This window comes from Rhinatrema bivittatum, chromosome 1 (genome assembly GCF_901001135.1).
Source record: "Rhinatrema bivittatum chromosome 1, aRhiBiv1.1, whole genome shotgun sequence".
Taxonomy (NCBI): Eukaryota; Metazoa; Chordata; class Amphibia; order Gymnophiona; family Rhinatrematidae; genus Rhinatrema; species Rhinatrema bivittatum.
The window spans coordinates 118,647,335-118,670,243 of record NC_042615.1 but is presented as its reverse complement, the minus strand read 5'-3'; the positions used below and the strand labels follow the sequence as shown (position 1 = coordinate 118,670,243).

Sequence of the window (22,909 nt, the reverse complement as noted above, 5' to 3'; positions counted from 1 at the left end):
GCTGATGTTAGTTTTATAATCCCTTCATGCACAATGATTTAGTTTCAGTTGAGAACCAGGAAACACGCTAATTTATCCTAAAGAAATATTTTATACACAGTCACAAATGACATCAATGTGGCAGTATCGAAATCCAGAATGTTTGATAGACAAAGCTATGGAATTCCAGAAAAAACTTAGATGTTCAAAACAACTGCTAAAAACCTGTAGCTGATGCTTTTAAATTTCATTTCTAATTTACGTATTTACACAAAATTAGATGCAGAGCTCCCATAGAGATTTATAATATGGGCATGATTGTCTGTAGCTGATGCAACTTCTAAAGTACTGACCTTGGGATTCTGTTTTCATTCTGTATTCCAATGCATTATATTTCAAGTAATTAAAATGTGTGAGCAAATATTTTTCAGGACAAAAACTATCTTGACACATATGCAATAAGTTCCCAGTTATTTTTGCAAGATCACAAATCCCTCAAAATAGTGCAAGATGGAAATCGCTGAAAATCTAAGCACAAAGAGAACTAGCGTACTATTAATATTCATACTGAAGATGGATGATGAGTCTCTTATAAACATGTCTCAGGAAATTTGCAGTCCAAACGGCTACCATGTCAAAATAGTTGTCTCTTAATGAGCCATTAGTCCCAACCATCTCCAGTTTTTTTATTAGAGGAAAGGTTTCGTCCATGATTGAGTTACTACAGAGTTTACTCCCTTAGCCTATAATGTCATTACATTGAGTTGATATTGATTGGTAATTGACATAATCATCTCACAATTAATCTATAGTGCCATCAAATAGATGCAGATACATTTAAACGCTTGTGACTTTGAGCACAGCCATAGTCCTTGAAGCAGTGAAACACTGTAATGAGCATGTCTTTAACTATGGACATCTGAGCATGGCCTGCCTTCTCCATAATTATTCTTTTGCTGGCTCTTAACTAGAGAGGTCTAAGTGTTTGCAACTCTTTGCAACAGAAACAAGTCTTTTCTTGTGCCGGTAAGATCCTCATTCCTGGGTTCTACTAATCCTCAAGACTGACCTGTGATGCTACAGAGTATTAGGAATAATTTCCCCTCTGATTAGCAGAGGCCTGGAGCTGTCATCATGTGCCAGCTGTGGACTCAATAAAAATAGACTTATGGCCTACAGATTTACAGACCCCAGTGCTGCTCTATAAGAGGGAGTGTGTGTGTGTGTGTTGGGGGGGGGGGGAGGGGGCATATGTTCTAGAGCCTGGTTTTACAGTGATGTTTGAGTGTATCTCTGATTAATTCACAATCTGCTAACGTATTCCTATATATGGAAACTAATATGTAAGTTTGTGATTTGTCCTGATATTTTATGGAACACAAAGAAAAGGGCTCAGATTTTTCTCTCTGCTTTGGATACCTTGTTGCAATTGACAAGTACATAATAATGAAGCAAAAACAATTCTGTTACATTGTCTATTGTTTAAAGGATGATAAAATGTCTTTGTTGGTTATAATCCCCCTTAGAACAACAAATGGAGCAAAAGTGAAACAGAAAATGATTCCTCACCTGAAAACAATTTGGGCTAGATTTTAAAAGCCCTGCGCGTGTAAATCCTGCCGGATTTACACGCGCAGGGCACTCGCGTCCTGGGGCTTCGTAAAAGGGGCAGGAGGGGGCGGGTCTGGGGTCCGGGGCGGGTCCGGGGGCGTGGCGACGGTTCGGGGATGGGCCGGGAGGGCGGTCCTGAGTCCCCCGGCACTGCGGCCTGTGCCGGGGGATGCCGAGGCGGCGTGCGCAAGATACGCCTGCTTCAAGCAGGCGTAACTTGCACAACAAAGGTGGGAGGGGGGAGATTTAGGTGGGGGTGGGGTTGATAGGGGAAGGGAGGGGAAGGGAGGGGAAGGTGGGAGGATGCGGAAGGAAAGTTCCCTCCGAGGCCGCTCCGATTTCGGAGCGGCCTCGGAGGGAACGCAGGCTGCCGATTTTGCGCAGCCTTGCGCGCGCCAACCCCGTATCTTATAAAATCCGACGAACTTTTGTTCGTGCCGGTTGGGCGAACAAAAGTACGCGCGTGCGTACTTATTTAAGATCTACCTCTTTGCTTTTAGAATTTACTTTTTTAAATTTGAAAAGGAACAAGCATAGGACTGAACAGGTACATTACTGGTGGCCTGTTCGTTAGGTTTGTTTGTTTCTTTCTTAATTCAAATAAACTGCACAAGGAAATATGAATCCACAGAATGACTCTAACTTTCTTATTAGAGGCTAGTTCACCTTTTATACGTTTCTAAAGTTTTGAAGCCTATGGAACAAATGGTTGATCACATCTTAAAAAGTCAATTAATGCTAACATTTCAAAATATTTGCCATTTCCAGGAAATGAATTTTCAGTCATGCATCCACAACTGCACACGAGTGAGGGCCACAGAAGGAAGGAGCGCAGGCACTCCCTCATCCAGCTGCTCATACTTCCATAGGACACATTTGAAGCTGGAAGACAGATGGTATTTGATCACGTGTCATTTTATCACTAAAATATTTAATTTCTTTCAAATGTAAAAATTAATTTCAACCTTTCCCAAATAAATTATTTGGTGGGATGACAACCTTACTATAGGAAGAACCACTCAGACATTTAAAGGTCGATTTTAAAAGCATGGCACGCGGCAAACCCGGGAGATATGTGCACAAGTTGGGCTGATGCGTGGTGAGCAGATTTTAGAAGCTGCTGGTGTACGTGCGTATCTCCTGCGACGCGGATAAATGAAATGTTCCAAAAGGGGGCGGGGTCTGGGCGGGGCACGGGTGTTCCTGGTTTCACGTTGAAATTTGTGTGAAAATATTTACATGCGCCGGGGTCCCTGCCATGTAACTTTACTTCTGCTATGGATGGCGTGTAAGTTATAAAACAAAAAATAAAATAAACACATCAGCGGGCTTTCAAGAGTCAGGGCTAACAGGAGAAGGGAAGCTATTAAACGAGGGGGTTTGGAAGTCCTATTCTTTACCTGGGTGAACTGGTAAAACTGGTAATGGTATCGGTGCTCTTGTCTTTTAAAATCCCCCCAGTTATGCATCAGAAGCAGCATCTGCGCACATCCACTTAAAGTTGCACGCAGAGGTGTGCACGTTGAGACTACTTTATAATGTGCACATATACGCACATATGCTATAAAGTGGCCGCATCCCTGGGCGCGGGCTAATCAGCGCGTGCAGATGTGCGCCTGTTTAAAAGTTACCGTCCCTGATTTTATAAAATTAACTTGTAAATGAAGAGTTAGATGGCTGACCCTTGCTAGCTCTTTCTTATACTCATCGTACTCCTCACCACCACTTCAGTGGTATTTTAGAAGCACCCAATTGTTGGATATCAGATGACAAATAAAGGGAAGAGCAGGACTTGCCCATCATTGATTTTGTTACAAGTTAATTCTACTATGTACAAGAGTGTTTTACATTAAAAAAAAAAAAAGGTCTAAGCAGTTGCTCACAACAAAATATAATTATACTGTGAAGAGCAAGAAAAAATAATTTAAAAATCGTTAGAAAGAAGGTGAAGGCTGAAGGTGAAGTAAAAACAAAACTTGCTCCCTACATACACCTTTATCAATTACCCTGCAAGCAAACTGCTTCTTCAATGTTAACAGACTGGGCTGTAAATACAAAGTTTTTACAGGTAGAATTTGGTGATGCCAAAAAATGGAAGTTAAGCATAAGGTGCAATAAAAAATAAGTGTTAAATACTAATTTTCGTGACTGCCTTCAGTTTCAGAAACATATTTCCAGCAAAGCCACAGACAATTTTCCTAGACTGTTAGACTGATGAGCGCATATTGTAATACTCAATGTTCATTCTTCATGATCGTGTGGGGAATATTTCTGTCCACTGACGTGAGCAAAACCTTCTTCTCTCACGCTTTATTACAAGGCCACTTGAAACCTCCTCCTAGCTGTGGATGGATTTCTCTGGAAAGATTTGGGCTGCAACTGTAAACCTAAGGAAAGGAAAAAGCAGGATATACAACAGTGAGATTAGCGGGTAGTGTTTGCAGCATAGGGTCACAGTTCTTTTATATCATTTTAATCCGTTCTATATCAAACCGTTTCCTGCAGCAGCTTTTGTTTTCAGAAACATAGAACATGCTAGCAGATAATGACCATAGGCCCCTTCTAGCCTGCCCATCTGTCTAATTTATCTAACCCTTACAATTCCCATCTCTCCCTCAGAGATCCCCTGCATTTATCCCATGCTTTCTTGAATTCAGATACCATTTTTGCCTCCATCACCTCCACTACCTTCTCTGTAAAGAAATATTTCCTAAGATTCATTCTGAATCTATCCCGTTTCACCCTCATCCCATAACGTCTGGTTCTAGAGCCTACTTTCCATTGTAAAAGGGTCACCTCCTGTGTATGGAATCCTTTGAGATATTTGAATGTTTCTATCATAACTCCGCTATCACCTTTCCTCTAGGGCAGTGCTTCTCAACCTTTTCCCCATCGTGACACACCTGACAGGCCACACTCACATGTGTGACACACTGCTCATTACAATTTACGATGGAAATAAAAAATAAAGGTCCATTATTATTTTTATTGTTAAGAATGACACATGAAAAAGATACATATTCTGTCTGAATAGAAATTGCATAAACAGTAAACATCCCACACCAAAACAGCACCAATTTCCAGCACTTAACAGTAACCACCTTACCTAAGAAAAGGCAACACTGAAATATTATACCAGGCCTTAAGACACCAATATATCTCCTATTAGGAAAACAGACCAAGTCAGGCTGCTATAGAGCCCTACACAGAAACTACACGCCAGCGGAGAACCTCACCTGAATCACATGTGCTGACCCTCACCTAACAAAGAATAAAGAGACCAAAACGCATAACTAGAAGCATGCAGACAAAAACTGAATTGGAAACCACAACAAGCCAGAGTCTCTGTATGCAGTGCAACAAAGGAAAAAAAGAAACATCACCCATCCTTATAAAACAAATCAAGAAATATAAAATCAGTAGCAGTAAAACCATACTAACAAAAAGAACAGATTATTTCAAAACAGCGGATGAATGAAATATCCAATAATTAAAAACTCATATAAAAATTTTCTAGATACCAATAAAATATTACAAAATAGCAGACACAAAGACTCAGTAATGAAAAATAATAAGGATACAAATAATTTTTTGCTCTTACGTGTGTAACATACACACGTAACCCCCGAAAAGCTGCCCCTGCATGCGCTGAGCCTATCTTGCATAGGCTCGGCGGCGTGTGCAAGCCCCAGGACGCGCATATGTCCTGGGGCTTCGAAAAAGGGGCGGGTCTGGGGGCGGGTTCGGGGGTCCGGGGGCGTGGCAGAGGTTCTGGGCGGTCCGGGGGGCGGTCCCGAGTCCTCCAGAGAGGGGAAGGTGCGGGGGGGGGGGGGGGCGGAAGGAAAGTTCCCTCTGAGGCCGCTCCGAGGAAGGCTGTGCGGCTCGGCGCATGCAAGTTGCACAATTGTGCGCCCCCTTGCGCGAGCTGACCCTGGATTTTATAACATGCATGCGGCAGCACGCGCATGTTATAAAATCGGGCGTAGATTTGTTCGTGCCGGGTTGCGCTAACAAATCTACGTCCGTGCGCAGGTTTAAAGATCTGCCCCACGGGTTTTCAATCACACACATACATGCTCTCTTTTTCTCTAACACACAGACTCTCATTCGCATTCAGGGTCTGACTTGAAGGTCAATCAATGCATAACAATGTGCAGTACAGTCTGATAGCCAGTTGGACAAAGTATGTTTTGCAACAGCCATGCCCAGCCTGTTAGAATTAACAATGAGGCCAAGTTTTCTTCAGATACTAGGCTGATTACAGTCCAATGAACAGAGAACCTTCTCTCCTTTGTGCGCATGTGGTCTTAGAAAGAACATGGGCAAAATAATACCCTTATTTAAGTGAAATGAAGAAAACACTTTGGGTAGAAACTTAGTATGGGTGTGGAGCACCACTCTATTGCAAAAAAAAACTGTAGGTACAGAACCGAATGCCTAGAGTTCACTGACTTTTCTATGCAAAGTGATAGCGACTAAGACAAGAAAGCCAACTGCAGCGGTTTGAAGGCAATCAGATGTGCTAAGATGACATTGAGATCACACGGTGGTTTCACAACTAGAGTTTTGTATGCCATGAATTTTGATACCAGAGGATGGACAGAGATTGGTTTTCCATCCACTTGAGAGTGGTAATCAGCGATGGCACTAAGATGCACCTTTCACTGATAATGTACTGAGACTCACTGAGGAGGGGCAACAGAAGTATTACAGGAGATCCTTGAGATTGCAGGCGAACAGTTACAGTGACCCTGTCTGGCACCAGGTCAAGAAATGTTTCCATTTAAACCATTTGAATTCCCTACCCATGGCAATACGCTGTCTAAAAGAACTGAAAGACTTCAAGACAACTCTGAAAACCCATCTTTTCAAACTAGCTTTCCCAGCAGTTACTTAATTATTTATTTAGAAACTTTTATATACCGGTATTAGTGGGGACATCATACCGGTTCACATAACAACTGAAAGATTGGAAAATACATTTCAACAAGGGAAATGTAACTGGACGAGGGTAGAACAGAGAGGCAGTAGGAAGGACAGGGAAAACAAGAAAGTCATAACCAAAACAATTTACAATTTACAATGAATGTCTCCTTAATATAAGGAGAGGGAGTCCTGAATGGGGGACTACGATGGGGGAATGGAAGGAATTATTCTGTGTAATTAGCAATCCTTATCTCTGTGTTTCCATCTCCAATATGCTTTGATGCTTTTAATGCATTTGCAAAACGTTCCCCGCTTAAATGGCATGGGGATAAGAGGAATTTGATTCAGACACAACTGAGGGCCCTGACTTCCATGGTCTGAGATACTGTTATATGGACATAAGGGAAAAAGCACAAGACTGCTTATATGGCCAAGTCCTAATTGAAACAAAGAAAGCTTCTTGGGGGTAACTTGCTGGTGCGACGGTTACTACCATTAATCAAATAAACCTTGATACTTTTGATGCAACTCTAACATTGCTGTCTGCTTCAATGGCTGGGGAAAAGGAGAACTGGATTTAGGCAGCAACCATTGAGGGCCTTGACTTTTACGGTCTGTGGAACTGATGAGCATGGGGGGTAACCAGCACAGAGCAGCAGTTACTACCATTAACAGAAGGCATGGGATTACTACCCTTAACCAATAAGCCTTGATGGTTTTGATGCAATTGCAACATTGCTCTCTTTTTCGAAAGAGGGGGTTGGGGCTGAAAGGAAAGAGAAATTTGGATTCAAGGTCTACCAGTCTGGGGTACTGATGCTCAGACATTAAGGAAAAAAACACAGGACTGCTTCTATGGCCAAGTCCATAAGCAAAGCACGTGAAGCAAAACTGACTGATACATGGGGCTAACCTGCACGGCGTGGCAGATACTCCCCATGGGAAAATGCTGGGCAGACTGGATGGACCATCAGTCCTTTTCTGCCGTCATTTCTATGTTTCTATGGTCCTTGTTTTTTATTGATGTACATATTTTATTGTATGCATATATTTCAATTATTTTATGTGTGTTCACTTGTACTCCACCGCAAACTGTGGAGGGAGCGGGTTATAAATACTTTTTAAATAAATATACCCTTCTAGTAGACAGTTTATTAGCTGAGATAGCAAATGTTGCTTACCTGATGTAACAGGTGTTCTCACAGGACAGCAGGATGTTAGTCCTCACAAATGGGTGACATCGAGGATGGAGCCCACCACGGAAAACTTCTGTCAAAGTTTAAACAGAACTTTGACTGGCCCCTACTGGGCATGCCCAGCAAGGCACTGACCCTGCAGCCAGCAGGGGTCTCCCTTCAGTCTGATTTTCAAAGCTACAGGCAGTGCCTAGAAAGTAAAAATAAAACGAACCCAACACCGCGGGGAGGCGGGCGGGTTTCGTGAGGACTAACATCCTGCTGTCCTGTGAGAACACCTGTTACATCAGGTAAGCAACATTTGCTTTCTCACAGGACAAGCAGGATGGTTGTCCTCACAAATGGGTGAGTACCGAGCTGAGGATGTCCCGACCTGCACCAAATGTACCCAACAGTGTGCAGCAGGCACAACAACTGAGGAGAAATTTGGGAAAGGGCATCCGCACCCTACCGGGTAGGTGGAAGGGTGTTGGTACATCAGGTTGGAAAAAGGTTACGCAAGACAGACTGGCCGAAGATGGAGTCCTGTCTTCCAGCCTTGTCCAAACAATAATAGGCTGCAAAAGTATGGAGAGAACTCCAGGTTGCAGCTTTGCAGATGTCAGGAAGCGGCACCGATCGAAGGTGTGCCACTGACGTCGCCATGGCCCTCACAGAGTGTGCTTTAACACGGTCTTGAAAAGGAATGCCAGCTTGCTGATAGCAAAAAGAAATGCAGTCCGCCAACCAGGAAGAAAGAGCCTGCTTACCCACAGGTTGTCCCAACTTATTAGGATGGAAAGAGACGAATAATTGAGTGCTCTTCCTGTGGGAAACTGTACGGTCTAGGTAAAAAGCTAGAGCCCGTTTACAGTCTAGGGTATGCAGGGTCTGCTCTCCAGAGTTTGAGTGGGGCCTGGGAAAAAAGATAGGTAGTACGATAGATTGATTGATATGAAACTCCGAAACTACCTTAGGTAAAAATTTAGGGTGAGTGCGGAGTACCGCCCGGTCCTGCAGGAGCTTAGTGTAAGGCGGATAGGTAACTAGGGCCTGTAATTCACTAACCCTGCGAGCTGAAGTAACAGCCAAAAGGAATAACACTTTCCAAGTGAGATATTTCAAGTCACAGGAGTGCAGAGGTTCGAAAGGAGGTTTCATTAGACGACCAAGAACCAGGTTAAGGTCCCAGGATGGGGCCGGAGGACGCAAGGGTGGCTTTAGATGGAGTAAGCCCTTAAGAAAGCGTGTTACTAGGGGTTGCACTGAAATAGGATTACCCCCAATACCCTTATGGAAGGCGGCTACCGCACTGACATGCATTCTGATAGAAGAGGTTTTAAGACCTGATTCAGAGAGATGCCATAAATAGTCCAAGAATTTGGAGATTGGACAGGAAAGGGGATCAAGGGACTGAGAAGTGCACCATGATGTGTACCTTTTCCATTTGTATGAGTAAGACTTTCTTGTGGAAGGCTTTCGTGAAGCTATCAGGACCCGAGAAACGGAATCTGAAAGGTTAAATGGTTGAAGGACTAACCTTTCAACATCCATGCCGTCAGGGACAAGGCTTGGAGGTTGGGATGGAGGAGGCATCCGTCGTTTTGAGTGAGCAGATGCGGGTCCTTTCCCAGAGGAATGTGCCTGCGGATGGAGAGATCCTGGAGTATTGGAAACCATACTTGGCGTGGCCAGTAAGGTGCTATCAGGATCATGGTTCCTCCGTCCTGGCGTAGCTTCACGAGAGTCTTTGACACAAGAGGGAGTGGAGGGAATGCATAGAGCAGACCGGTTGTCCACTTGAGGGAGAATGCATCCCTCGGCCGAGAGTGCTGGCTCCGAATGAGAGAGCAGTAATCGTCCACTTTGTGATTCTGAGGGGACGCAAAGAGGTCTATGCGGGGAGAACCCCACTTGTGAAACAGAGAGGTCGCTACCAGAGGATCGAGTGACCACTCGTGTGGGTGGAAGACACGGCTCAGCTGGTCTGCCAATACATTGTCTACTCCCGGCAGGTAAGTGGCCCTGAGGTACATGGAGTGGGAGAGGGCTTCCGCCCAGATCTGCGCAGCTTCCTGACACAGAAGGAAGGAGCCTGTGCCTCCCTGCTTGTTTATGTACCACATGGCCACTTGGTTGTCCGTCTGGATTAAGATTATCTGATGAAAGAGATGATCTTTGAAAGTGCGGAGCGCATAGCGGATTGCTCGAAGTTCCAGGAAATTGATCTGGTGTTCGGCTTCCTCTTTGGACCACAACCCTTGGGTTTGAAAGTCGTCCACATGGGCTCCCCAACCGATGTGAGAAGCGTCGGTGGTTAGGATTACTTGCGGATCCGGTGGAAGAAAAGGTAAGCCCTGAAGGAGGTTGACCTGAGTCGTCCACCAGGTTAAGGATAGGCGCAGCGCTTGTGTGACTGTGACTATGGAGGACAGAGGCTGAAAAGCTTGAATCCATTGGTGTCGTAGAGTCCATTGTGTTACTCTCATGGCTAGTCGGGTCATGGGAGTGACTTGAACCGAGGATGCCATGTGTCCTAGGAGAATGAGGAACTGGCGAGCCGTGGCAGTGTTCTGAGACTGGAGCTGGCGAGCCAGGGACATTAGGGTGTGGACCCTCTGAAGAGGAAGGTAAGCCTTTGCCTGTAAGGTGTCCAAGTCTGCTCCAATGAAGAATAAGGTTTGAGACGGGACTAAGCAAGATTTCTCGTAATTGACAAGAAACCCTAAGGAAAGGAGTGTTTGAATTGTCAATTTTAGGGAGGATTGAGCTATCTGTTGGGTGGAGGCCCTGATTAGCCAATCGTCCAGGTAGGGGTAGACGTGGACACCTTCCTTCCTTAAGAATGCTGCTACCACTACGAGACATTTGGTAAAGACTCGTGGGGCAGAAGCCAGACCGAAAGGTAGGACACGGTATTGATAATGGTCGTGGCCTACGAGAAACCGCAGATATTTGCGATGGGATTGTGTGATCGCAATGTGGGTATAAGCGTCCTTGAGGTCGAGAGAGCACAGCCAATCCCCTCTTTGTAGCAGAGGGAGCAGCGCGCCTAGGGTTACCATTTTGAACTTCTCTTTTTGAAGGTATTTGTTGAGGGCTCGAAGGTCCAAAATGGGACGTAGTCCCCCTGATTTCTTTGGTATTGGGAAGTATCTGGAATAGAATCCCTTGCCTCGTTGAGAGGGAGGAACGGGTTCTATAGCATTTGATTGCAGAAGAAGAGACACTTCCTGTTGTAATTGAGCCAAATGGGTGGATAGACTCCACGCTTGAAGAGGCGGGGAGTCTGCCGGAAGAGTTATGAAGTTGAGGTGGTAACCCTGTGCGATAATTGTTAGCACCCACTGATCTGAGGTGATCTGCAACCAAGGTTGTAGAAAATGGTACAGTCGACCTCCTACAGGAATGTCTGGAAGAGGGGTTTGGCATGTGTTCCCTACAGGGGAGTCAAAGGCCAGCCGCAGGCCCAGGAGGAGGGGCTACAGTAGGCCTTTGTTTCCTAGGCTGACGCGGCTGAGGCCTAGTAGAGGATCGAGCTGGACGAGGCCTGGCCGATGGAGGGTAGTAACGGCGTGGCCGAAAGAACGACTTCTTAGAGTCCTTCTTAAGTGGTTGTTTGGAGGAAACCTCAGACGGAACAGAAGAAAGTTGTTTCAACGTCTCGTGGTGATCTTTCAATTCAGCTACTATTTGCTGAATTTGTTCTCCAAACAAATTGTCCCCTAAGCAGGGTAAATCCGCTAAACGATCCTGGACCTCTGGGCGAAGGTTGGATGACTTTAACCAAGCCCAACGTCTGGCCGAGATGGCAGTAGCTGAAACCTTTGTGGAGGCATCGAAGATGTCATAAGCTGTTCTGATCTCGTGCTTCCCCGCTTCAAACCCTTTGTTAAGAAGGGCCTGAAGCTGTGGCTGGTATTGGTCAGGTAATGTGTCAGCAAAATCTTGCATCTGTTAAGGATGGCTCTGTTATATTGCGTCATGTAGAGTTGATATGAGGCTATGCGAGAAATCAGCATAGGTCCATGGTACACTTTCCGTCCCACACTGTCTAGGAATTTATTGTCCTTGACCGGCGGAGTGGAGGAGTGTGGCTTGAGACGCTTGGCTTTTCTTTGTGCGGACTCCACCACAACAGAGCGATGATCCAGTTGAGGCTTTTGAAAGCCTGGTGCTGACTGGACAAGGTATGTGGAGTCAGCCTTCTTGTTAACTGGTGATACAGATGAAGGAGATTCCCAGTTTTTCTTTAAGAGATCGAGAAACACCTGGTGAATGGGGATGGAAGCGATGATTTTTGGAGCGTCCAAAAATTGAAGCAGTTCCATCATCTGGTGTCTGTCATCGGTCTCAGATTGCAGCTGAAAAGGTACAATTTCGGACATCTCCTTTACAAAATTAATAAAGGAGAGATCCTCTGGAGCAGATCTTTTTCTACTCTCTGTAGGAGAAGGCGGTGATGGTAAATCTGTGTCAGAAGATGTATCATCACCCCAGGTATCATAGGGATCACTTGGGGGTTGAAGCCCCGATGGACCTGGTTGAGGATCCGAAGGCATCGAAGGAAACCTTGGAGGAACCGGTGGTACAATCGGTACTGGGAACGGCATCGAGGGTTTCGGTGCTGCCGATGGAGTCGGTGCCGGTCTTGGAACCGATGGAGCCAAAGGATAAATCGGTGGAGATATACGAGAAGGCACCGATGGGACCACCCCGGAAGGGGGAATCAGGAACGGTGTTTCTCCCGCCGATGAAAATCCAGTCGGAGACGATGGCGCTGTCGGTGCTACTGGAATCATCGATGGGAGGGCATGAACAAATGCCTCCATACGTTGTAGTAGCGGTACCAGCGCTTCCACCAAAGGTTCGGTGGTCGGATCCTTCCTCGGTGGCGGAGTCGGTGCTGGGGTCGATGCCGGTGGCCGTGCCGGAATCGGTGCCGGAGACGGTGCCAATGGAGGTTGGAATCTTTGCATCACTTTCTCGATGGCCTCCTGGACCAGCCGGTCCAGTTCTGCCCGGAGACCAGGGGTAACAATACCCGGCTCGACGGGAGAGGGAGGCTGAGGCAGAGCCGGAGGGACCACCGTAACCGGTGGGATCACGGCTCCCACACCCCGAGAGGGTGAGGGTTTCCTCGATGCCTGCGAACGAGACGTGGACGGTGCCAAGTCTGAACGAGGCCTCTTAGTCGGTGGCTCGGCTTGTTCAGAGGTCGATGACTGTGGATCCTCGACAGGCCGAGACTTGTGCCGTCGATGGCGATGCTTGTCCTTCCGGTCTCCTCGCCCATCCGGGGAGGGGACAGGAGTCGACGGCCGAGAAGTCATCGATGGTGGACGGTCACCGGAGGGTTGACGATGGTGGTGCAACTTCGACGGTGCCGGTTCCGATGACGTCGATGCTATCGATGGCGTTGGGGTGGGTGCATGGAAGAGGAGCCCCATCTTCTCCATCCTGGCTTTGCGACCCTTAGGTGTCATTAGGGCACATTTGGTGCAAGTCAGGACATCATGCTCACTACCCAAACACAAAACACAAACCCTATGGGGGTCTGTGATTGACATAGTCCGGGTAGAATCCGGGCATCGACGGAACCCCGTCGCCATGGCTTAAGGCCAAATTTAGTCGCGGGCTCGGTAATTGCCAACAGGCCTCGAGGGCCAAATTCGACGGTAGTCGAAGAAAAAAGGCAAAAAACTTACCGGTTTCCGCGGAGGTGACAAAAATTTGTCGAAGGGAGACCCCTGAGGGGCAAATTTTCTTCGGAAAGAAAAATACCGAATTCCTGTCAGGAACGTGGTAAGAGAGCTCCTTTCACCGCGTGGCAACTGCTGCGCAGAAAAAAGAAGACTGAAGGGAGACCCCTGCTGGCTGCAGGGTCAGTGCCTTGCTGGGCATGCCCAGTAGGGGCCAGTCAAAGTTCTGTTTAAACTTTGACAGAAGTTTTCCGTGGTGGGCTCCATCCTCGATGTCACCCATTTGTGAGGACAACCATCCTGCTTGTCCTGTGAGAACACGATGCCCTCAACCTCATTGGACAGTGACGGCATTACTGAGTGTTTGACATCCATACCATCAAGCTGAGGGAGGGGAGGTTCAGATGACCCTCCTTCTGTGTTAGCAATGCTAGATTGGTTCCTAGAGGGATCAGAGGTCAGATTGACAACTTGATAAAATAAGAGAACCACACCTGTCTAGGCCATGCTGGAGTGAGAAAGATGAATCATGCCTGATCCTTGAGCACCTTCTGAGCTTTCCTTGCCACTAATGGAAATGGCAGAAAATCAGGCAGCAGATTTGCATTTCACCTCAACAGATAAGCATCTGGAAAGGACTTGTACTGAAAAATGGAGAAAAAAAGGTTTTCAACTTTCCTGTTGCTTTCCCATGCAAACAAGCCAACTGACAGTTGACCCTAAAGGTCGAACGGCCTATTTGCCACGCCTTGATCCAGAGACCACTTGTGTGGACAGAATATGCTGCTGAGGCAATCTGCCACCAGGTTGAAAACTCTGGGAAGGCAGGTCGCCTGAAGGAAGGTCCCATGACAAAACACCCATTCCCAAATCCTTTGAGATTCCTGGCAGAGGGTCCATCAGTTAGGGACATCTTACAGCCATATATACAGTCCTTGAAGCCACTGGGTGTGGCCTTCTTGGAACCAGATCTACACACTTCTTTATTTTTTTTGTTGCACTGAAAAGTGCTCTTGAGAGGCTGCTGAGCAGTGAGGCAACAAGAAAAAGCAGAAATACTTCTAAATGCAAAAAGAAGAGAGAAGACAGAGGGTACATGTCTGTGCAGAAGCTTGGACAAAAAAGACTGAAGGGCTCATGAAGCAGTGCGTGCATTGGAACTCTCATGAATGTTCAGAAGTAAAACTTTACTGAATTAGAGAGATGAGTCTGATTGGCACTGTCAGATGACATTACTACATGCCTTTAATAATTAAGCCCTGCCTTGTGGTCTGAGAAAGATGGTCACATCTGTAAGATAAGCTAATTTAAAAAAAATCTAGTTTTAGGCAGGCACACCTCATACCAGACAGTCCTCTGTCTCCAGATATGTTTAACTTCTTGTTGCTAACACCTCAGAGCTCCATGAGAAAGATTGTAAGTAATGACGAACCTGTAAGTAAGCGAAAAATTGTTTTGCTGGGAGTTGATACGTACAAGCCAAAGTATCAAAATCCAATAAAACACAAGAAACAGGATCAAATAAATGAAAAGGAAACATTAATCCACGATTTGCCCATGATAGATAGACACCTTTATTCTCAATCCCAGGAAGGAAGCCAGTATTACCAAGAAAGGGATTTAAGAGAGAGGCCTCTCCTGATAGACATGCACGACGTCACACCCATCTCCAATCACGAACACATGGTGCCAATATTACTCTGGGAAATGAAAGGGTACATCTGAGCCCAGGACGTAGTTGAATAATACTAAGAGGGGAACTTGGGCGAGACATACATTCCAACATCCCTTGCGCACAGTAATGATAGGTTCCCGTAATCCATTCACTGATGAAACGCAATTGGCAGGCTACATTATATAACTGAAAGTCAGGCATATTTAATCCACCCTGTTCCTTAGGGCCTAGTAGAATAGTATAAGCCATGCGGGCGCGACCACCTTTCCAAAGAAAATTATGAATAATAGATCGCAAGCGCTGAAGATCTATAACTCTCAACCAACAGGGAAGTATGTGAAGAAGATATAAAAGCTTAGGAACAATCACCATCTTTATCAATGCACAACGGCCGAATAGAGAGAGTGGGAGAGATATCCAAACTCTCAGCTGCTCCTCTAAGCATGTTATACAGGGGGGAATATTCAAGTCATATAACATATCTAACTGTCTAGGGATCCAAGCGCCCAAATACCTCAACTTTTCAGGAGCCTATTTAAATGGAAAGGGACCATGCCAAGTAGCAGATAGGTTATCATTGAGGGCCAAGGCTTCTGACTTAGCATAATTTATTTTTAAGCCTGCTACTAAGTGGAATTGTTCAAATAAATTAATAATAACAGGAACACTTTTACGTGGATTTCCCACAAAAAGTAGGATGTTGTCTGCAAACAGAGCTGTTTTTAATGGGTGTCCATTCAAACTAATCCCAACAAATTGCGGTGTCTTTCGCAAGACATTAGCCAATGGTTCTAATGCCAAAATGAACAACAATGGGGATATTGGACAGCCCTGCCTGACCCCACAGTATAACCTAAAAAAATCTGTAGAGTTTCCATTAAGCAAAATAATGGCGCTGGGATTACTATAAAGAGTTTGAAGCCAAGTAAAGAAATTTCCAGAAAAGTTATATTTCTGCGTGCCCAAAACATATATTCCCAAGACAGGGAGTCAAAAGCTTTTTCAGCATCCAGGCTAAGAATCAATGCCTCCGCCTTTGGCTGATAACTTAATACGGCAATAAGATGCCGAACATTGCGTACTCCCTTTTACAAAACCCGTTTGATCTTTGTGAATAATAGAAGGCAAAATTTGATTTAATCGAGATGCCAAAATCGCAGCCAAAATTTTTATATCCACATTAATTAAAGATATTGGACGATATGAGCCCACTTCCAGGGGGCCTTTACCTGGTTTAAGAAGAACAATGATAGTTGATTGATTAGAAGATATAGCAATATGTTTGTCAAGCAACATTCCAGCATAATATTTTTGTAAAGGCTTTAAGACAGTAAATTTCAGGATTTTATAAAACTCTGATCCCAAACCATCTTGACCCACTGCTTTACCCAACTTAATTGATTGAATCACAGAATACATTTCCTGTTCAGATATGGGAGTATTTAAAGCCAACACCGGTTCCCTAGAGATTTGAGGCCAAGTGATATCTCGAAAAAGGTTTTCTGCCACTTCCAAGTTCATAGGTTTATGACCATACAAGGCAGCATAGTATTCGAGGAACCTGGTAGCAATTTTTGCAGGTGTAGTCTGATGCAACCCCTGGCTATCTCGAATACCAACTACAGTTGTACGATTTTGTCGAGGGTGGATAAGGTGCGACATTAGACGACTAGTTCAATTACCATGTTTATATAATTGATACCGATAGTACCGAAGCGATTTAGAAGCTCTCTGTTGTAATAAAGTATTAAGGGCTTCTCTAATTCTATCTACATGAGCTTTGGCATCAGCAGTCATGTCCAACATGTGTTGCGTCTGCGCTGTCTTTAGGACAGCCGTTAACCGCAATATTTCTGCATTGCATCTTTTGTTACGTTTCGCCACATATGCGATAATAGCTCCCCTCATAACTGTTTTTCCCGCATCCCATAACATTGCAGGGGAGACCTCAGGGATATCATTAAGTTCTAAATATTCTTTCCAGCAGTCTTGTAAATATTTGTGAAATATTTTATCTAAATATAAATCAGGACGCAAACGCCACGAGTATGGGGGATGATAAGGGATGCCACACTGCAATGTTACTGTCACTGGAGCATGATCTGAAATAGAAATAGTACCTATAGAAGCATCAGTCACAGTAGGAAAACACTGATCTGATACTAATAGATAATCAAGCCAAGAGTATGTCTGATTGGGATTAGAAAAAATTGTAAATTCTTCATTTCCACTGAGGTTTGTTCTGTGCAATATGTGTCATTCAATAATGCATTGGACATCTTCAGAATGTGGTGAATACATTCTTTTGGCAAAAGCTGAGTCTGCATTTTTCTTCACCCTGTGCGCCCTGATAATTTCCCCTTGCTGGGCTTTTAATATGATGGTACTTATTACTTCAACAAGTGTATGCCAATGGGATGTTCTGTGTCCTGTGCCTATATTGAAATGTTCATCACCTTCTTGCATTGGGAGCTAACACAGTGCATATGTCTGCAAAGTGTAATCCATTACTTGGATGGCTTCCTGTTTCTTGGCCCTGATGGCGCCACTACATACGTTATTTAACAGGTGTCAGGCCTAGCACACTGTTTTGGTGTTTCATTGGCCACTGACAAACTGGAGGTACCTATCACAGTTTTAAACATTCCCAGGTATAGAATTAGACTCCACCCAGTTGATGTCTAACCTTCCTCAAGATAAGCTCGAGAAGCTCTGCACACTGATTCATCACATGTCCCAAGAATAAAAAGTCATGCTGGCACAAATGCAGTCTGTAATAGGCAGCTTGGCATTCACTTGCAGAGTCATCACTATGGGGCATATATTCCTGTGCAGGCTCACCTTGGTAACAGAAACTGTGTGCAGGAATAACTACTGAATATTAATGACAAAGTCTGTGAGAGGACCTAGCCATATGGGGTCTCTTCTTGTCCATTTTTAATGGAGTAGTAGTTTGGCTTCCATCACAGGTATCTAGAAGAGATTTGGATCTATATTTGGACATCTCTAGAGGCATTGGCTTTAGTCTATTTTGTCAGGGTTTATGAAGTGTGGCAACTTGGCCACCTGACTGGACACAGTCGGGTGTCGCTTCAAACATCACCTTCCTCAAACTTTTTCTTATTGTTGTTGCCCTTCACAAATGGAAGGAGCATTTGGCTAACAAGGAAGTCGAGTTGTGGTATGTGAACCTCACCGTAGTTGAGATCATTAATTGCCAGTCTGCTAAATCTGCACCAGTGTCTGAATTATTGCGTCACGGTTTTAAGGTGCTTACAGCTGAATTTGGTCGCAAGAGCTGAATACCATCCCGGGATGCACAATGAGATTTCTGATTGTCTTTCTTGTTGCAAGTGGGAAGAAGTCAGAAGGCTGGCACTAGAAGCCAATGAGACTGGGAACCCAATACTGACACACCTGTGGGCCATTGGAGCGAAGACGCATGCAACTTGCTGTGCAGATTCATGGCACTGGCCACATGGCGGTCTTATGTAAGGATTTATAACACTATAATAGATTATTTGGCAAGCATGGAATGGCAATATGGTTTTATTCCCACCCATCTGATAGTCCAATATATAATTCAAGCCAGACAGATGGGAAAATCCAGAGGCACTGTTCGTGCCAACCTGGCCAGCCTCGCCTTCTTCTCCAAAGCTCAAGGGTGGCCTAATCCTGCCTATGCCTTCACAGTGAAGCGCATTATGGCTGGCTGGGCTAAGTCTATGACCACGATGCCTGATAGCTGAGGCTGATTTTACATGAACACATGCACAAGCTTTGACTGTTCTCCCTTTGAGGTGTTTCTATTTTGAACTGGGTTTATGATCACTTTCTTTGCTGTTTTGTGAGTGAGGCTTGGGTCAATGACTAGCACCCAGGAGGCTAGCTCTGGCCTCCTATCATCGGACATTTTGGTCTCAGACAGCAAATTGCTGTTAAGAATCATATGGTCAAAATAGATCAAAAAGGTAGAAGCGAGGCAATTACGGTACTTTAGACAAGGTCCCCGGTCTGGTCATCTGCCCATTTGTGAATGCTTTGCAATACTTCTGTTGTAGGCCATCTGGTGGTCTCCACCAGATGGTCTCCAGTTGTTTTGTGCATGCCTGTGTTCTCCCCTTGAGCAGATTTCAATTCAGTGCAGTTCTGAAGTGAGCTCTCAGCATGGTTGTTCTGCAGGCAGAGCAATTCTGAACCCACTCATGTAGATTTGGTGCTGCTTCCAGTGCAGCTGCATGGGGCCTACTTGGTACTACCATACAGTATATTGGAAGATAGTGCTCCACAGTTTCTCTTTCTTATGTCAGGCAGGCGAATAGCAGCCCAGGTCAAGTCAATTCCTAACATCTCTGTCCTCATTTTGCAGGTCTCCATTGGCGGTGGCAGATGATCTGAATTGTGGAACACTCGTTTGTGTTTTAGATGGACACAGGGCAAGATGTGGCATTATGGGCCCACTTTTGGGCCTAGCACCATGGAATGTGATGGTGCAATGGCTTGGCAGAAAAGGAATGTGTTGAAAAAGCTCATCCCCTTTCTCGACAGTTGCTGGTTAAATCTTCTCCTTCTGAAGTGTTAGTTATTCATCTGGGGTGCAACAATCTGGGGGATGTCCCTTGCTGGCTACTGATCAACAACATTAGAAGTGACATCGCACTCATTAAGTCATTGATGTCCGGCACCCGTGTTCTATGGTCTAAGGACATCCCTCACGACCAGTTTCAGCATTCTCACTTATGGGTAGATGGGTAGCCAAGCTCAATAAGCAAGTAGGCAATTTTACCACTCGGCATGATTATCACATCAGGCACAATTGGCAATGTATGGAATGTGCCAAACTTTTCTATAAAGATGGAAAACTTTAAACTCTGCATTCTCACTGTGCTTCCTTTAATGGTTAGGATAGAGTCTATCCTATGAAGGTACTGCTGACTTCATTAAAGCAACTCAAATATCACAAATTTTGGGGAGAGTTAAGTCAAGAAGGAGCCGATATGCAACCAGCAGATAGCCGGATAAGTAGGACTTATCCGGCTATTTAGCAGCTGCTGAATATTCGCTTAGGTTCAGTGGCCGGAAAACAGCCGGATAAATCACTTATCCAGGTATCTAATTAGCCGGGTAAAAGGTGGGCAGGCAATGGGCAGATAAATTGATAAGATTTATCCGTCTAAGTCAGGGTCCTCGAGGGCTGCAAACCGGTTGGGTTTTCAGGATATCCCTAATGAATATGCATGAAAAAGATTTACATATGACTGAGGCAGAGTGCATGCAAATCTCTCTCTCGCATATTCATTAGGGATATCCTGAAAACCCGATCGGTTTGCGGCCCTCGAGGACTGGAATTGCCCTTCCCTGGTCTAAGTAGTGCTTTTTATAGGGATATTCAGTTGACTAGCCATATGGCTGAAAATCCAATCTAACCTAGATACACGGCTTGCCTTTCAATATTGACCCCGAATATTTAAAGCTGTCAAATTTGGCAAATATCTTTGTGCAGGATTTTTTTCAAGTTCCAAATTTAAATCAATCAAACCACATAGTGAAAATATTGTTAGATACTATATAAAACCTTTCTTACTTTGAAATTCTACTTACTTGCTGTATAACTGTGACCAGTCCAGTTATGATTTGTGAAATCCATAGGGGTAAATGACCTTCTGTGAGGAGTGTCTGACTGTTAAGATAAGTATATATTATATACATATATATATATATATATATTTATACACTGTATATGTAACTATTTTCTTATTCAAAAAAATCATACAATATTTTTGACAGCATATTACTGAGCAATATACAGAAATAAGGTTATATTCACATATATTTGGAATTTCTGAGTTGTAGATGTCACAATAAAGTTTTAAACTAAGGATAGAATAACTTGTTTGAAAAAATAAATTAGAGCCCATGCAAACTTTGCGGATTTCAATTTTAGGAAAACATTTGAAACTTTCATCTGCTTGCATTTCTTGAAGTTTTTTCTCTCTCCCCTATGATAAAAATAGGTCAGAAAAAAGCTTTGTCTGTTCAGAGTTTAGTTGTTAACCTTCTCCAGTGGTATCTCATCAAAACAGGAAGCAGACTATTCAGCTGCTATCCAGCTAACTTGGCTGAGATATTCAGCAGCACAGCCATGCCACTGAATATACTCAGCTCTCTAATAGGTAGCTGGAATCGTTTACCTGGCTAACTTGCTCAGTTGGATAGCGGCTGAATGTGGACCCCAAAAATTAATTCTTTTCCAGTTTTTATGGAATACCATAAGTTTATCCAGCTTACTACAGAGCAGATCAATAGCAGGGGGGGGGGGGGGGCCGACATCGACGGCATCGCACCGCAAAGAAAAGGCAGCATGGGGTGAGTAAACAGAGCCTGCTTGCGGGGGGACCCGCGGGCAGCGTTCATAACACAAGGGATATACTTAGCTCAGATATTCTAAATAAGCAAACAATTCCACTTGTAGCTACCTCTCACAGGAAGGCCTGCAGACAATGGCTAATTTCTGCTTGTCTACTTTCAACAACCATAGGCTCCTCTAAGTAGCTTCGGAAATTCATAGGATGCTGCAAAGTTGGGGAAACTGCGTGTCTCTTTGTCACATGTCTTGTTCAACCAGAGCCCAGTGTAAACCATTTTTCCTGGGTTTTTGAATTCTGCTTGTGAGATGGGTGAGAGATACTGGATGGTTCAAGGAAGGGGAGGTTAATTGAAACCTAGACAATTCCCCTCTCTGAGATGAGTAAGCTCTGTTTTTATTGTAGCAGCTGAAGGCAAAATGGACAACCTTTGATTCTCCAAATGATAAGTCTTGGAAATTAAGCACCACAATTATTGCATTGAATGAAAGACATTTTGTTAATTATCGCTAATCCCTTAAGGGGATTTTGCTCTAGCAAAAGATTTTTAGTAGGCGTTTGAAAAACTAAGGGGCGGATTTTCAAAGGGTTTCGCGCATAACCCTGAGAATCTGCTCTGTATGCGCCGAGCCTATTTTACATAGGCCCGGCGACGCGCGTATGTCCCGGGGCTTGAAGAAGGGGGTGGGGCAGTCCGGGAGCAGGGCGAGGGCGGGGCTGGAGCCTCCAGGCACAGCAGCCATTTGCCGCATAGTTTGACCAGGGGTGCCTAAAAGTTTTCACACAACTGCATACAAAGGATTAAGATGTTTCTTTTAACACTGTCTCATTTTTCACATTTTAACATTTCTTGTATGATGTGATTTTTTTTTTTTTTTTTTTACTGGATCTGCAAAACAGATATAGTAGTACATGAATTTTCAAGATCGCATATGAAAAAAGATCAATGTGGTCTTTAAAGCTCATGTGTTGCATCTTTTTGTTGATCTAATAAAAATTGTATTCCAGCAAAATAGGAGTGTAGAAAAAGTGACAATCTAGTCCTTACAAGCTAGTAATAGGTCGCTTCTTTATTCAAGAGGAAACTCTTGAACTTTAACAATATCGAAATGATCAGCGAAGTTAGTCCATCCTACCTTCATTGTATCATTTGGATATTTTTAAGATTTTGGATATTTAAGATTTTGGAGTTTCCTCTTGAATAAAGAAGCAACCTATTACTAGCTTGTAAGGACTGTCACTTTTTCTGCACTCCTATTTTGCTGGATTATATTTTGAGTGCGGAATTATTCTCCGTTTTCTCTCTGGCTGATAAAATGTATCACAATTTACAAAGATACACAATTTCTCCAGGATCAATAGTTACTAGAACTTTGCACTTGAACATTTAGCAAGTACAAAAGATACCTGAAAAACAGTGCAAAAAATGAATTCATCCAAACTATAGTAGAGGCTGCAGGCATTTGCATTTCTCTA

General features: G+C 44.3%; 1 protein-coding gene across 4 annotated transcripts in view; it reads right to left on the bottom strand.

Moving 5' to 3' along the window:
- Positions 1-1,990: 1,990 nt before the first annotated feature.
- FAM149A (family with sequence similarity 149 member A) overlaps positions 1,991-22,909 on the bottom strand; it is a 261,077-nt gene continuing 240,158 nt past the window's right edge. For 2 of the 4 annotated variants that reach the window (XM_029586940.1, XM_029586944.1), the window contains exons 13-14: positions 20,670-20,748; positions 1,991-3,977 (exon numbers count right to left, since the gene is read on the bottom strand). In XM_029586940.1, the coding sequence (XP_029442800.1) occupies positions 3,904-3,977; positions 20,670-20,748 (153 nt within the window). In that variant the 3' untranslated portion in view covers positions 1,991-3,903. The remainder of the gene's footprint in view (positions 3,978-20,669; positions 20,749-22,909) is intronic. The other 2 variants (XM_029586942.1, XM_029586943.1) reach the window with 2 other exon arrangements.